The sequence below is a fragment of the Girardinichthys multiradiatus genome, chromosome 2 (assembly GCF_021462225.1).
Source record: "Girardinichthys multiradiatus isolate DD_20200921_A chromosome 2, DD_fGirMul_XY1, whole genome shotgun sequence".
NCBI classification, from domain to species: Eukaryota; Metazoa; Chordata; class Actinopteri; order Cyprinodontiformes; family Goodeidae; genus Girardinichthys; species Girardinichthys multiradiatus.
In genome coordinates, this window is record NC_061795.1 from 46,771,346 (window position 1) to 46,788,721 (window position 17,376).

A 17,376-nucleotide genomic window follows, 5' to 3' on the forward strand; every position below is an offset into this window, starting at 1 on the left:
CCCACGACCCACTATGGAATAAGCGGTAGAAAATGACTGACCGACTGACTGGCCCTTGGTTTTAAAAGCTGTAAAATCTGAATCAAAATACAATGAAAACAAAAGTTGTTCAACAGTTTAACTGAAATCCAACCTTGATCCACACAAAGAAAAACAAAAAAGAAGCCAGAAAGTCATTACAAAAAGAAACATTTAACTCAAACATTTTTTGTTTCCCATAATTTTCCACAATCTTCCATTTAATTCAGCTGTATCAGATTTTGTGTCACCTGTCAGAGACAAACAGTCACGACCATATACATTTTCTTTGGCTATTGCTTTGTTTGAGGCGTCTGTTGTCTGTCGCTGTTAGTTAAAGTCTCTATGAATCTCCTAAGATGAGAGAAGCTCTGTTGGTCTGCTTCTGGTGCCTCACTTCATGTTCACTGCAAAGGTACGGTCTGCTGCCCGTTAGCAGCGAGCTTTGAGTGAACCTCCTCCACAGCTGGCTCCCATTAGTTGCAACAACACCAAGAGCTCTCATACACACATACACACACATAATGCGTGTTATATTCAGTTGCCAAGTTTAACCTGGCAGTGTTGCCTGTCTGGTTTGGCACCATCTGTGTTTGGAAATGGAGGTGGGGAGAAGGGGAGTGGGTGGAGGAATGATGGGACTGACTGAGTGAGGGAGGGAGGGAGGGAGGGAAGGAGGGAGTGGGGGATGTACGGCGGGAAGACGAACAAGTCAGAGAAAAGTCTGGAGTAGAGAGAAGGTGGGAGCAGACACACACGAGACGTGGATGTTTAAGCATTGTCCCTCAAGAACACACTATAGGACGCATTCTTTCAAGAATAATGACATAAATAGAAAAAAACAAAAACATTTTAACTACAGCCTGATTTAAATGTTCTCTTAAACTCTTATTTATTTAACCTTTCTCCAACTGGGCTTCATAAAATCACAAAGAGGTTTTTATTTTATTCCTCTGCACAGCATAGACACATAAAGGTTCTGTCAGGAGGAATGGATCCATATTGCAGCAAACTATTTAATGAGGCTTGTGGAGAGATACCCCAAAATATGTGCCCCAAATTAAACATTTTTAAAACACAATTTTACCAAATACTTTGGAAATGTATGTAAACCTCTAAATCTGAAGAGAGATTTAAAAATAAAATCTCTTTTTGTCATTGTTCTGACATTTAGGACATAGAAATAATTTTAACAATGCTAAATTACCTAAAACAATTAAAGCTTAGTCTGATTGAAGACAGTAAGACATGTTAGTTAGTTAAGGAAAATGTTATAATTAAATAATTCATTAAATTTAGTTAATGAATTATATAATATAATTTTTTTCCATTCAAAAACATTTAAAACTACTTAAATAGGTGTGTAAATATTTCAGTATTTTTTATAATAGTACCAGGATTTTACTATTGTTTATTATCACAAGCATATTTTTATTAATTAATTTTATTTCTAATGGATTAAAGTTGCACTTCATTTATCTATGCGCAATAGGAAGTTGTTTAAGTGCAACATGTAAAGAAAGTAACCTGGAGCATCAGTTAATGACTTTAAGTTGTGACGTTAATTAAGAGAAGTTGCAAACGTACACAGGATCTTTGCCTGGGCCTGACAGCAGTATCCTGCAGGGAGGTCCGGAGGGATTGTGATCAGTGTGTGTGAAACCAGATCCCAATAGAGCAGCGCTGCAGAAAATCTACACAATTAAAGGCTGTTTTAAACAATACCACCAGCCTCTTCAACAGTTTGCTTTCAGAGATCCATGTTGCTGTGTTGTTGCTTTAATAAAGTTAAATGTGAATTAAAAGGATAAAAAAATGGATGCAACTCTGAGCACATTGATTCAGAGCAGATGTTTCTGTAAGTCAGAGAAGAAGAGACAGAAACTTTAGTGTGCTTCAACAGAAGGACTCCTAAACTCCTTCATGTTGATGTCTCCTGGCCTCATTAAAAGGTTATGCATCTGTGAGCAGTGTTATTGTGACAAAAACAAACCGCCTTCATGCAGATGCATTCTTTCTGCTTTTTGTCTGACACCGGTAAACACTACAAATGGACAGCACCCCCCCCACACACACCAGTATTAAATAATTAACAGCATGAGATTAGTCAGTCAGCCTCAGGCTGAATGGAGGTCCATCGATTCCTCAGGATGTATTTTTAATGAGCCGCCAGTCGGCATTCATTTCAGCTGGCCAGTGTCCGCGGACACGCCGTGTTCATACACACACATTGGGGCAGACAATTACCAGGCAAATAAACACAACATCACTGATCTACTGAACAGTGGGTGTTACCCTGACAAACCTTTAAGTTGGTCGAGTTTGATTTTAAACAAGCTTGTGAGTGCAGCTACAGAGCAGATGTGGCCTTAATGCATTTTGTGGTGTGTGATCCGAATCACGGCAGAGATTTTACCTGAGTGATCGACCTCATCTTGGTCTGAAATTAGGGAAAGTCACAGAAATCCTGCTTTAAAGCCTCAGTTGTTTAAAAGACAACACATAAACATACATAGAACCATCAAAATAAAGCTGTACAGTGGAGTGTGTTTAATTCCAATGAGGCTGGACTTTTTTGTAACCTTTCAAACCGATTTTGATGGTTCTTGTTCATAAAGTAGATAGAAAGATAGAATTTTAGGTCGACCACTTCTTTTTCTGTCATCTATTTGTCAAACTTACACAAAGTGCAATGCAGAAGATCCTAGGTTTAAATACTTAAAGGGATTTTTGCAAGGAGTTCCATGTTCTCTGGTTTGCCCCAAAAGTCCCCAGACATGCATGTTAGGTTTATTGGGAGTTTTGCATTGTTTTTTAATGTGAGTGTGGGCATGCATGGTTTTGTGTCCTGCAGGTTTTATGTGTTGGCTGTGAGAAATAGACTGGGTATACCCCACCTATGAACTGCAGGAGAAAGGCACCGACCACTCCCAAACCAGCAATGATTAAATGAGCAGAGGAATGGACAGAGAAACGTTGCTGCTGTCATGTTCAAGGACTGGACTAAAGAATTGGCTAAGAACAAAGTCTGAAGAACTTTTGAGAACTATAAGAACTCAAAGAAAGTCTGGCGCCCTGGAAACTAATTATAATAGAAGTTAGGGGGTGGTCTAAAACGTTTACAAAGCACTGTGAGTTCAGGACAATTTGTTCCATTTTCATTTCTTGAAATTATCTTGGAAACAGGAACCGAGAGCAGAGTTGCAATCAGAAAAGAATGCTTTTCTATCTTAGAAACTCCAGAATGTATCTGTGACATCAAAGTTTGATAAATTGAACTCACATGACAATCTAAACAGCAGAGATTCTTTCAAAGCCAGTGTCTGCAAAGGTTTATGAGCTTTTTACAGAGAATGTATTTTCCACAGCGACAACATTTGAAGCGGAAGTCATAGTGAATTTAACAGAGAAAGATGTTGGTCTTCTACTCATCCTACCTTTCCTGTCTCTCTTTCGAAGTCAACGTATTCCCTTGATGGAACCTGCCTCTGATCTCCATGGAGGTTGGCTGGGAAAAACTGCAGGGAGAGGTTGGTTCCTGTTGCTACGAAGGCCTGTGGACAGAGAGAGGACAATGTTATAACGAATGCAAACATTTTAAATCTTTGCGTATTCTGCTGGAGTTTTAGGACTAGGACTTAAGTAGCTCCCTACTTAAGTCTAAATGCAACATGGATGACAGGGACCTACTATATTAATCTGTATTAGGAAAAAAGAAATCAAAGCAGAGAGGGGAATAATTACATGCAGCAAACAGAACCAGTGCAGCATCAAGCTGCCTTTATGAAGAGAGGACAACAAAACTAAACTTTAGTAATAATATAATAGCAAAGGACCTCATTATTTATCTTATTCTGTTAGTATTTAATATTAATGTTGTTATGCTGCACAGAGTGGTACAGCAAATAATAATTGATTCTTGATTTAATAAAGCTTTATCTCTTTTCTTGGTTTTATAAACAGTCTTGCATTTCTCCTCTCTATTCATGCGTTATATAAGTTCTTATGTAAATCGAGATTTCACTTAGTCTTACATTAAGCAGTTCTGTGTCAAACCCAAAAATACTTTCATATGTAGAGCAGTAAAAAACTGAATCTGCGATTTCCCAGAAAAAAATTGGGTCCCACAGAAAAAGCAGGCAAAAACATGGACTATTGTTCGCAAAGACCTGATCGGTTAAAAAGCTGGAAAAAAACATTTTATAACACGGAGCTGTCTTTATAAAACAAGGGAAACTTTGTTCTGAAAAACTGATTTTATGTGACAGACCAACACAAAGTAGAGCATAAAATGGAAGAAAAAGGATGCATGGTTTTCTAATTGTTTTACAAAAAAAAATCTAAATCTGAAAACCTGAGTACATCATTTATATATATGGAAAATCTGTTTCTCTACCAGCTTTAGCCAGACTGGGTCAATTTCCAAGTCTTTCTCAATTGAATGCTGATCTGGACTTTGACTGGGCCGTCCTAACACATGAATATGCTTTGATCTAAACCATTCCATTGTAGCTGTGGCCGAATGTTTAGGTTAGCGGCCCTCCTGGATGGTTAACCTCCAGCCTAGTCTCAAGTCTTTCACAGCTTCCCCCAGATTTTCTTCCAGGATTTCCTGTATTTAGCTCCATTCATCTTCCCATCACTCCTGACCAGCCTCCCTGCCTCTGCCAATGGAAAGCATCCCATGACGATGCCACCACGTTTCACTGTGGGCATGGTATGTTCACTGTAACGTAAAACGTTAGTTCCCTTCTCACGTAGGGTTTTGCATCTAGGCCTGAAAATTACATTTTGGTCTCGTGGCAGCAGAGCACGTTCTTCCACATGTTTGTTGTGTTTTGTGCTTGTGGTAAACTGCAAACACACAGGAAGACTGTTTACTAATTAGATCAATTCTGAACGCAATTGTTCGCATTGGATTTTAATCAAGGGGATCAGAGTAAAGAAAGATTTTATTACCATATATATTTCTACTTCACAATTTACAGTCTGCTTTGTGTTGGCCTGTCATTTAAAATCCCAATATGTGTGCAGTCACGATTTCTAACTGCTTTTCTCTCACAACAAAAGCACAACATGAACCTCTTGCCGCGTGCCCTATTCAACACTCATACATACACACATAGAATTACATTTCGCCATTTTTCTTTGATTTCTCTAAAATGGCTTCTTGCCGTAATGGGATGCATTTCTCTCCAGACACATGCACAGAAATAAAAACTAAATGAAAAATAATGCATTTTCGTCCTGCAGTCATAAAACGATGAATTACAGCGAAGAAGCAAATCATATTAGAAAATGTGACTTTTCTCTGTCTCACTGTGTGTGTACATCTTTTGTCTTTGTGTGTGATATATGTTGCTGAGACAGATCAATACTAAGGGTATTAGGGATGGGACTGAAGCTGGAAGCATATGAATTATGTACCCTGTCAAATGTGTCCCTCATGGAAGGCTGAGAGGATGAGAAAGAAAACGTGGATAAAACAGAGGAACATCGCTGAGTAGATGAGAAGAAATTAAAGGGTTCAAACTCAAAGAACGCCCGAGTCATCATTTCTGGTGGATTTGAAGTATTGGATTACAACCATCTGATTCTAATTTGCTGCCTACTACTGCTGGCAAGAATTAGACAGAGGGGAACGCCAGGAAAGAGAGGGAAAAGATGGAGGGAAAATTAAGGAAATAAAAATACGGAGATGAAATGAAGCAGGACGAAGGTTGGGAAATAAACTGACCTGGATGTGTGGAAAGGTGGATAGAAAAACAAAGAAGAAACAAACATGAAATGAAAAGGAAGAAAGACGAAGAAGAACAGAGAAAAGGAAATGAAATAAAAGAATGACAGGACTGAGAAACATGAAAATCAATAATAGTTTAGAAAGCGACTCATCTCTAATGAGCTGAGCTGAACTGAAGATCATTTACTTCAAATTATTGTTCAATTTATCAAGTCAACCCTGAACACTTAGAGCCGTGCTGTGAGTCTAGACACTCATCTCCTTCTCTGTGTGTATGAGTGTGTGTTGTTGTGTGTGCGTGTGGAGGGGTGCGTGGTTGCGTGTGTGCGTATGTAAATATTAATATTTTTGCATTTAATATCTCTCTTCAAACATCTGCCAACATTCTGTGACAGTTCGGGGTATAACTGCAGGTTTGCTTAAAATTTCAACCAATAACATTTTCCTTTCAAACCACTTTAAATATCCAGTATCATTAGATATACCTTTCTGATATTTTTAGATTTTAGGGCAGGATTTTTTACAAAATAATTATTAACATCTTAAACTGTTTTAAATCCTTGCCACACAGAATGTTGTTTAAAAATATAAAATCATAGCATATTTAAATTAATAGCCATGCTGGATGCATCCAAAACAAAATGGCGGCCTGCAGTGATAAAGTATCTTAATGCCATTTGGACCCAATAAATTTTTAATTTTAGATATTTCATGGTCATACTGATAAAGAGAGATCTGTAGGTGTCATATGACCATGAACAGCCAATAGGCAATTTTCATCTCAACAAAAAAATGTTTTTTGTCTTATTCACCTTTTTGCAATTTTCTTGTGTACCTGTGATCATTCTTGTTTGACAGCCATTGCTAAAATATTTAAACCTGCTGTCTAACTTCTCGTAACATCAGTATATTATTCTAAAGTAATCCCTGAAAGGATTAAGAGTTTGTGTAAAAAGAATCAATAAATAAAAATGTTATTTTTGAATTAGCTGATTTTTACTGATGATGACTGGCGCCGCATACCTTGGATGCTCTTTATGGCTCCAAATCCCAAAACTCCATCTTACTTCTTCTTTGATTAATGTTTTTGGATAAAATATCTTATTTATGAGGATATGATAAAACATATGTTGAAGTGAATTAGAAGCAGTCATTCTGTTTAAGAGGAATCTTGTTCTCAATGCTTAAAAAAAGTGGGGTTAAATAAAAATGTAACACGGCTTGCCATAGTTATTTGCTTCCCTCATACAGTTGAAAGTGGTCAATCACAGTTTTTCTCTGCTTTCTGAAGGCTGATAGATTTGAATTATGTAATATGTGACTCACTCAACATTTGATAAAGATGTGCTGCTAAAAATCATACCACAGTTTTAAATTTGTAGAGTAAAGCCAAAAAAATCAGATCCCTGGCAGATTTATTAATTGAATTCACCATTGAATGAGAACGGTGTCTTTTAAAAGATAAAAAAATGATAATAATAATAATAATGTAAAAACAGCATCAGTTTTGAACAAAATTTTTAATGTACATTTTATCAAAAGATGGCACTTCAAAATTATTTCTAGCCTTCCTAATAAACAAGCACTACAGCAGTTAAACCCATCTTATAATTGCTGAGCACCTTTTTCATGTTTCCACTGGTATTTTGACAATTTGTACTTGCTGATAAGGACCAAGTCTTGGAGGTTGAAAGGCCTCCTTCCTATCACCCTAATCTTTAGCTCCCTCCACTGATTTTCTTTCACATTCAAGTCAGGACTCTGGCTGGATCGACACAAAACGTCAATATTACTTCCAGTCAGAAGAAACCTGTTTATAAAACTAGAAATAACTTTGAATTTAAATCTGTCCGGGGTATGAATACTTTAGGATGTAACTTATGAATCCCATACTTCCAGAATTTCTTCTATGTTCTGTTCAACTGCATGAAATATTTTACTGGGAGACATTTATCAGTAAAATATCAGTAAAACAATGGCAACGAACATGTTACTGCTTATTTGCACTGCAGGAACTGTTATTCTAATGGTTTTTCAGATTGTAGTATCTGACAGTGTATTTACCATCGTTGGTAAATACTAGTTTGCAAAAACTGGTTTGCTAAAGGACAGTGAGTGAGTGAGAACTATTTCTTCGGAATGATGATGAAAATTTGACCTTTTATTACATTTTTATGTATTTTGAATGTTTTCCTTTGTTTTCATTATTTGTTTCTTCTGTATTTGATTCAAGTGTTTTATTAGCAGGGGTCTGAATCTAGTGGCTAAATTGCCTCCCTAGCATTCAGTCAAGCTCTACAGACCTCCTGTAAAGACCTTACTGTTGTAACGTTGCAGGAACCCAGTCCTCAAGGACTTGAGTTTGAGACCCCCTGATGTAGAGCCTGGTGACTGATCTTTATTTTTTTATTGTACAGGACTTATTCTTATTATTATGTTACTACTACTTTGTGCTGTAATGAGTTTTCCACATTGCATTATGTGGGAACATTATGCCTCAACTGTTGTCAAAAATACTTTACTGACTGACGTTTTCTCAGCAGGTTTGTTTATCCCTCACATATCAACATTTATTGAACAAGAGCAGTTAGATGTGAAATGTGGAGGTTGAAATATGCTAAAACATGGATTGTAATTTTGCGTAAATTATTTTTGGCACCATATGGAGTTTTATATCCGCCTTTATATGCTGAGCTCTTTGTGGATCAGTAGACTCCATGGCTTTGTAGGATTTACCAGCTCAAATAAAGTTAAAAAACAAAATATTCTTGTAAGAGAGTAAGAGAGGGAATTAGAGGATGTTTGTCAGAAGACTTTTGCTTTCATAATACTTAATTTATTTATTTTGCTTTGACTTGTTAACCTTATGAAAGCTCTTTAAAGGATAAATAAAGAGTTGCTTTGGAGAGCTGCTCATCTCATTCATATCATGTCAGACCCTGTCAAATAATAATAATAATAATACTAATAATAATAATATATGACATGGTTACTATTACTTTAACAGCATTAACTTGGTGTATAAGTGAAGATATAAATAGTAGTAATATTTCATCTGTAAATAAATTTCAGAAATAAATCACATTTAAAAAACCTTTTCCCATAAGTTTATTATTGAAGGAAAAAACATAATTAAGCAAATAACTGATGAAAGGGATAAATCCAAGAGTTTAAATCTAATATTTCTCATCTAGAACAAATAAAAGTAATAATAATCTAAATTTTCAGCCAAAACCTATATTTCTATTGGCTAAAAATAAATTAAAATACATTTTTTGCAGTGGCTTTAAATTTTTGCCACACATTGTTATGAAATAAATCAAGTAAACTGGTTTAAAATCAGTAAATGAAGCCCAGTTTACAGTTGTCCAGGCAATGCAATTCTTCACAGATTTCCTTGACTCTTTTTATGTCCAACAGACATTCACACCGACCATAATAATATTAAAAAATGGTCCTCAGCCGTATTCACTTCATAGATATATCTGCAGCATGATGTCACAGCTGGAGGTTTATAAATACAGAGAAGCAGACGCATCATGTCTCATCCCCCCTTCTTTACCTTAAGCCCCCCCGCTGACCCGTCCGGCAGCATGTTGGTGAAAGACAGACGGGCATTTTGTTTGTTTTCATGTTATACCAGTATGAGATTCTCACAGTGTGATAACCTGTCTTCTGTAAGCTGACCAGCAGTGCACAGCAACAGGTGGGGGAGGGTGAGCACTGCATCTCCTCTATGCTGTGTTCACCCTGGCACTTCATTAAAAGGACGTGAAACGATAGGAACAGTAAGACAGAAACTTTTAGCGGTTTAGAAACTGCAAATAAATAAAACCTCAGTGCACCTTGATACACATGACTTATCTGAAGCAATCATCACATTATGACAACATCAGCAATATAATCTTAGAATCTCCTTGATTTCTGCAGAAAAATAAAAATGTGATAAGACAAAAGTTTCAGCTCTGCAGCAGTAAAACTACTGTATTTCTAACTAAGCCAAATTACGTTGAAACTAGATAATTTTGCCTTCTTAAATAAAATGATCTCTATTCTTTGCTTTCTATTTAAAATTGGATTCCCAAGGTACTGCCTCGAGGAAACTACAACAAAAAAAAGGCTCAAAGCAGCAACAGTTTTACATTGTGACCTAAATGGTGAGCAGCTTTGTTGCTCTCTTTCATGCAACACTTCTTAATCTCTCCCTTTTTCCTCATAGACTGGTGCCGTATGTTCAGACAAAGGCAGAGCATCCATCTCTTCGTATCGGCTTCCTCTGAGGCCAGAGAGTGGTGTGGTTTTTAAATGGTGGGAGGCAGATTCGGCCCAGATGTGACTCTCGCGCCGCAAAATATTTCTCTGCAAAGACAACAGCTACACGCTGGCTGCTCGCTTCAAAGTGAAAATGAAAAATGTTGTTTTGGTGCAGCCCAGTCCAACAAAACACCAACTACAGGTTGTAAAAAAAACACTGCTAGATACAGGTCAGATGCATGTATCAAGGTCAAACGATCATTTATAAAGTTACGTTTTGAAAACTGGAAAGATTTCCTTTGCTCTTTCCTAACAGTTTTAAGTCGTATCACTGAGATGGCAGATAAGTGCTGGATAGACCCAAGGCTCGTCTATCTGTAACATAGAGTAGAGCAACGCCAGCTCTAGCTCACCTAGTCTTGAGCACTGCTGATAAGCTGGCTGAAAGATGCCGGCTACTTTCCCCCCTTTCAATAAAGAGAAACTAAGCTGTTTGAAAATAGCTCTGATCAAAAATGCAAAAGGAGTCATTGTGTGGAAACTAGTCCTGTTTTAAAACTAGTATGTGTGTTAAACAGCTGACTGCTGTCTCTACGTGAGCAGATAGCCCAACTAATTAACCAGGTAATATTATCTTGTTTTGTTTGTTATCATCTGTAAAAACAGAACAGCAAAATGTTGAGTAATGTACATGTTTAGAAATTTATTAAAGTTTTCTGCCTCAAAATCTAACAACAAATAAATGTCATAACATCATAATAATGGTAAAATTGACAATTTTTGAGCAACAGCTGGAACAATAGTTGTTACGGATAAACCATGGTATTTTTATATGATGTTCAAACCCCATCATAATCTTAAATCAGCTAATGTCTAGTGGTGACAAAAGAACATCCATATTCTCAATGAATCAGTTAATGAGCACAGAAGGGAAGCTTGTTTCTACTATAAAACAGGTTCCGAGGAAAACAGTTTTGTTGCAGATTAGTGTGTCAGAAACATCCCTTGATCTGAAACCTGACAACTTAATGATGGCCCAGTTACAAGCCCAATAGAGCTGCCTGGGACCAACATGTCTGTGTGTGATCACATGTGTTCACGTGGGCCCCTGACTGCATGCTGATGAAGATGAAGCTAAGCACAGCTGGAGAACACGAAGGTAAGAAGTTAGACCTGGTGGGTCTCAATTCTACTTCCTGCTGAAGGGATACACCGAAGCATGAACAAGGAAACTTCATTCATGAGTCCACATACGGCATCATTTAGACGAGGAGTTTATTTGTCAGAAGTTTGTTTAAATTCAGCTAAAATAAGACAAAGTGTGATGCGTCTTATCTATGCACACAAAACACAATTTGGAGCCAAATGTAAGAAATTGAAATAATTCAAATCCTAATTTAGCACCATAGTTTGTGAATCCGATGTTCAACACTGGTCAAATCCTTCCTGAATAGTTGCTGATTGTGGTGCTCACCATAAAGATGGGTTTTATTACATTTATTAATTAAACAACTAGCTAACAACTGTCAGACTTGTTGTTGAGGCAACGTATGTGGTGGAGCAACAACCTAAGTTTGTATCCAGCTTCAACTTGTTCAAGAGGAAAAACAAACTTGGCCTTCTTAACTCTCAGGCAGTCGTTGCATAATGTTTTACTCAGAAATACTGATCAAAATCTACACAAATAAAATGTATGCAAATTAATGGACCAGTTTTATTGGTGGAATTCTAACAGGCTGTTTTATCAGTGTGTGCTCGTCTGAAATAAAGGAGTTACCACTGGCGTTCCCAGATCCATTTTACTGTAGCCGAGTAGAGCTTCCTGATCAAATTTCAACAAAAGGTCTAGCTCAAAAAATAGAAAGTCAGACTGGTTGGATGGAGAATATAAAGGAATAAACAACAACTAAAGAATTATGCACAGCACTGTTTGTGCAGATGAGGTAGAATTGTGAAGCCAGACATATTTACAATATGTATTAAAAATGTTTGAGAAATATTGTATATGCAGCTCTGGAAAATTCTGCTAAGCTTTTTTGTTTTATTTCTTTGATGTCATGGATTATCTTTTTTTTTTTTTTTTTTGAGAAATTAACATTTTGGTTTCATTCCACAGACTACTGACATTTCTTCCAAATTTTTATCAGAAATGCTGTCATTTCAAACACATTTGTAAAAAAAATACCAAATGGGCAAAAATACAGTGTTTTCAGAACTCACATAAAGCAAACAAAACAAGTTTATATTCATTTTTCAACAGCAGAATATAAACATTTATCTTAGGAAGAGTTCAGAATTTAGTGGAATAACCCTGATGCGTTTTGAAATATACAAATACAATAAAACATACTATCATATTTAATAAAATTGAATATGTGTTCTGATGTGGGCAGTTTGTCAGATTAAAAATAAATTGAAATAAAAATGTTAAAGCAGATATTACATATACTTTTATTTATGCTCACATATCTGTATTTTTTGTTGGTCTTATGTAATACTTTAATCTTCGCTGTAAGCAAAAAATCATTATATCTCACAGAAATAAAGACTTAAAACTATCACCATGCGTGTTTTTAATCTATATAATGTCTTTCACTAAGTGATATGAGTTACTGAAATAAATGAACTTTCCAATAATATTCTAATCTATTGAATATGATTGTATACATGCATTAATGACAGAAAATTATAGTCTGGACGGCCCCGGTAAGATTTTAAGTCTAGCACCGCCTCTGGAAGCTCCAGATACAAACATTCAGAGTACCTTCCTCTTTGCTGGGTGTCATAAATGGCGCTCAGTGATCAGCACCATCCTGCTCTGTTTTTACATGATTGCACAGAATTAAATAAATCTAAATTTGGACTCACAACTTCTGAGCGTCCGTCTCTGCAGGCGTTCTGGAAGCGGGCTTGCCTCTCCTCATGGGGCCGGTCCCTGAAGCCTGTGTATTTAATCTGCAGAAGAAACAAGGCATTAAAAAAACCAACAAGTTTCTTTTATTAAATATACCAAATTTGCACACAAGTCCGTCTGAATTCGGGAAAAAGAAATTAAATTTCATCTTAAGATGTTGATACAACTTGTGTTTTTGGCTGTTTTCTGCTACAGTGTAAAATTGTTAAAGCGGCTTTGCTTCGGGAAAATCAGACACTGAACCTGAAAATAAAGGAAAACCTCTAAAAAAAGAGTTGAGAATGTGCAGAAAAATGTTAAACTCAGAAATTTTAATTCCAACAACTGATTCTGAATCATCTGTTTGAGTTAATGTCTGATCCTGACTTTAAACCGCATGTGCAGGAATAAATTAAATGAATGTCAGAAGAAGCAGAGCTGTGCCCGCCGGTTTCAGTCTGTCTTCTCTCTTTATTTCCGCCGTCTCACTCACCTCACACTCTCTGCTCAACTTGCGGAAAAACTCCTCATTCTCAAACTTGCTCCTCTGGTCCGGGACTACCCGCGGCATCTTCTCTGACCTTGCGCGGCCACTCGAGCCTGTTTCCTCCTGATCCCGCACACTTTAAACTTCCACAGTGCGTTTTTGCCGACCGTCCCGCACGCAGCCTCTCTCTTTCTCTCACTTCTCTTCCGTGTCTGTCTGTCTGTGTGTTTTTTTCTTCTTTCCTGTGCGGAGCAACAATCTCCCTGCTGCTGGCTTCTGTGATTGGGACTGATGATCCGCCTCAGTTTGGTGCGGCTCCTGCGCGCTCCTGGTCGCCTCTGGCTCTAAATGGCTCTCAGAAAGTGACCAGCTGCGGTACATAAAGCTCACTTTGGCCTTGAGGCTCCCCCTCCACCTCCTCCTCCCTCCTTTGCTCTGTCTGTCGACGAGCGCATGATCTTGAGCCACAACGAGCGCTCTCAGGTCTACCTGCAACTTTCCAGTGATTCTTCTAAGGTTTGGAATCGTGCGTAAAAGTGGATTTTACGCACAATTACAGAGATGATTAGGAATACTTTGTCAGCTTCAAATAAAGTCATAAATGTGGCGACAAAAAGCTGCTTTAGGTTCTTATGGAAGACAAAAACATAAACAAAATGTATTCTTCGTTTTACATAGAAGCACTTGTTTAAAAGACATAATCGAAAATAAACAAATAAATAAAAGAAATAAGTAATGTTGCACATCCTGATGACAAAAGAATAAGATAATTTCTTCTTTGTTATCAGCTTCATCCACAAAGTTCCTCCGCCTGTTTCCTTTGCGACACCTTCTCCGCAGCTGTCAGTGTTGAAAATTACGACATTTTGCCGGAGCTTGAAGGCGGCAACAGTCTACTTCCTGGCTCCGCCGAGTCGCTCTTGTGACTATACACCCAAAATACCGCCCCCCACCCCACCTCCACACTCGTCATTCACAATACTATCGCCACACGCTGCGGCCACTGCGCATGCGTGCCTCTCACTAGACTGCAGCAGCTTTATGGGAACCGTATGTGAGAAGTGAAACAGGGATCAGACAGTCAAAAAATAAAAATCCCACAATAATCCCATAGTCTTCCAGAAAATACACAATGCCATGTTTTGTTGTAGCTGTGGCTCATGTCTGTAAGTGTAGACACACTGAGATGTAATCAGAAAGATCCAGATTTCCTGTAAGAAACGTTTCCTTGACTTTAAAAGAATGCTTTAACATCATTTTTTGGGCGGAGTAACGTTTGAATCTGATTAATAGTATTTCAGATTGACTGCCTTCCTGTTTATTTTACTTCTCTCCTACAAATGAAAGGAAAATTACAACAGACAACCAGAAAGACATGGCAGTTGGATTAAATCAATGAAAAAGTTTATTTAGTGGATCTGTGAGTTAAGAGCCCATATTGGTGATAAGAAACTATATACAGCTGAATTCAGCTATTTATATACATTGTAGAAAAAGACACAACAGTTTTTCTCAATGTCTAAAATTTAACATTTAATTTTAGTTTGGACTGCATTTGACTCCAGTAAATTCAAACTTCCTTCTGGGGATGTTTTGACTTGCTTAGGGGTCATAACCCCACATACCTCATAAGATACAACAGGCCCAGAACCACAATTACTGAAAAATCTGAAATGGGTGAAATCTAAATTAATCAGAAAAATATAGAAACAAATAAAATCAAAAGTGAATTTTGAGCAGTTTTATAAATTACTTCCTCAATTCATTAAACAGCTTCACTATCAGAAATAAACTGACACCCAGTGACTTGAATAATCTGGTCAAATTAAACAAATCTTCTCAACTTTCACGGTAAGATCTTGCAGGCCAGATAGTTTTGTTCAGACAGTGGCACAAAGGGGATATTGCACCAAACATTTGGAATCTTTCACCCTTTAAACTCAATATTTTTACCGCATAGAATGCCGAGACGGTTTAATCTCTGATTAACACTCATCTCCTTCCTTGGGTTGCAGCCTAACCACAGCTTGTAGGTGATGATGTATTTTAATTCATGTTATATTTGATTTCATATTACTGTCTGCTGCACTGCTGTAATCTTGACATTTGCATCAGTGAAGAATGAATGTCTGATCCTGCAGTAAACAGACAGATAAAAACACGCTCTGCAATGTTTCCATCACTCAAACACAGAATAAACATGACTGCTAGACTCCCAGAGGAGTTTCCTAATCTCTCTAAGAAATCTTTATTAAACCATGAACATGAGCCAGCAGGTTTTCAGAGTGTGTGTTCACGTACTGGTGCCGTGTCTCTTTGTCGTGATATGCAGTGTTGTTTGTTTTGAAGGTGTTTGTCAGGCTGTCTGCCTATGTGTGTGTGTGTGTGTGTGTGTGTGGGGGGAGATCAGAGAAATTTGTGTTCAGATCAAATCGGGAGACTTCTGATGAAGCTTTAACTACACAAACGTTTGAGCGTTTGAGAGTTTCTTCAAATTTTAACAGTGGCAGAATTAGTGGGGCACTAAAACTTTTGGCCTAGTTGCGATGCATCTGTGCTGAATATTTTAGTGATGATTTTTCACGCTCAGAAACAAGGCCTCGGGCAACAGCATGTGCTCTCAGACCTTTTTATGGAAGAAACACTCCTTTTATGATACCCATGTCATTGATTTCTACCCAAGCTCAGCCATTAGATAGCCTGGAGAATACTCACACAGAGCTTGCTTTTTTTTACTGCCACATGTGTGTGTGTTCTGGTTGGAAAGTGGAGGGGTGATTAAAAACGGTAGCTGATGTTGTAAAAGGTTCATTAATTAATCAGTTAATCCATGGGTGTCATGGAAAACAGTTCAGACATGCAGTCTGGTCCAATCATCACACAGGACAGTGGACACAACCTTAAAAGTTTTCTCCTTTATGTTCTGAGTTTAGCTGAGCGAAGCTTAACTTGATTGATTTATTTGACGCTCTGGTTTACGACTTCGCTATTTTTTTTAATTTTTAATATTTTTGCTTCATTTTCTTCAATTCATTTCAGTTTATTTATTAGGCAGCAAATATCATCTCCAGGATCTTCACAAGGCAAACAGATCCAGCTTATATACAGAAATATCGTTTATTTAATTCCTATTAAATTACAGACATTCCAATTGTTTAGTATTCATATAACAATGAAGTGAAATTCAGCTTCTGACACCATCTGGCAGAAAAGCTTTCTATCAAAGGAAGCCCAGCTAATTGACTCTGCAGCAATCCCTCATCGTTCTGTATGAGAAAATAATCTGTTCGAACCCTAAAGCAGGTCTCATCTTGTGTTCATACTGTCCAGGCTTGTTTTATGCTACATTTAAAATCTTTCTTCAGTAGAACCTAAACTAAAGCAGCTCTAAATCTAATTCTAACAACAAATTAAGTCCTATCATCGCTGTATTTTATTAAGTGCAATATTCATTAAAACCAAACAAGATATGTGAAAGCAATTGTGGAACCAGCTCATCTCATATCTTAGATGTATTCTGCTTATCGAGCTCCGGTTCTTAACTTTGACGATCTGATAACTTTTCTGTTCTTCTAAATTTACTGTAACTCAATAGTAAACGCCTCATCAGTGGTGGCACAGTGTCAGAGAGTTGATTTCAGTGATAGACATTAATAAAGGATGACTTCACGGTAAGACTATCAGATCATCGTCTCCAAGCATTCTGGCTCCTCATCTGTTGATCAGATTTAAACTCTAGCCGGCTTTTTTGTTGAGGATTGTAAAATCCAAATCGTATGTCATGGTAATTGTAGATTGTTCTAAAATCTTTTCCTAGTAACAGTAAAACCTTTTCATTTAGATATGAAAAACAGTGTTAGTCAGCTCCAGCAAAATATCAAGGCCCATCTTACATCATCTTCTGTGAAACATAAACTGACTAAAACCATAGAAGTTTGAGCCAGATGTGAGAAATACAAAACATCAGTTATGAGATTGCTCCAT

The 17,376-nt window shown here is 37.3% G+C and overlaps 1 protein-coding gene across 4 annotated transcripts in view; it reads right to left on the bottom strand.

Moving 5' to 3' along the window:
* The window catches only part of cbfb (core-binding factor subunit beta), a 40,000-nt gene extending 26,168 nt beyond the window's left edge, over positions 1–13,832 (bottom strand). The window contains exons 1-3 of one of the 4 annotated variants that reach the window (XM_047345504.1): positions 13,399–13,832; positions 12,881–12,967; positions 3,456–3,572 (exon numbers count right to left, since the gene is read on the bottom strand). In XM_047345504.1, coding sequence (XP_047201460.1) covers positions 3,456–3,572; positions 12,881–12,967; positions 13,399–13,476 — 282 coding nt within the window. In that variant the 5' untranslated portion in view covers positions 13,477–13,832. The remainder of the gene's footprint in view (positions 1–3,455; positions 3,573–12,880; positions 12,968–13,398) is intronic. The other 3 variants (XM_047345496.1, XM_047345522.1, XM_047345513.1) reach the window with 3 other exon arrangements.
* Positions 13,833–17,376: the final 3,544 nt, after the last annotated feature.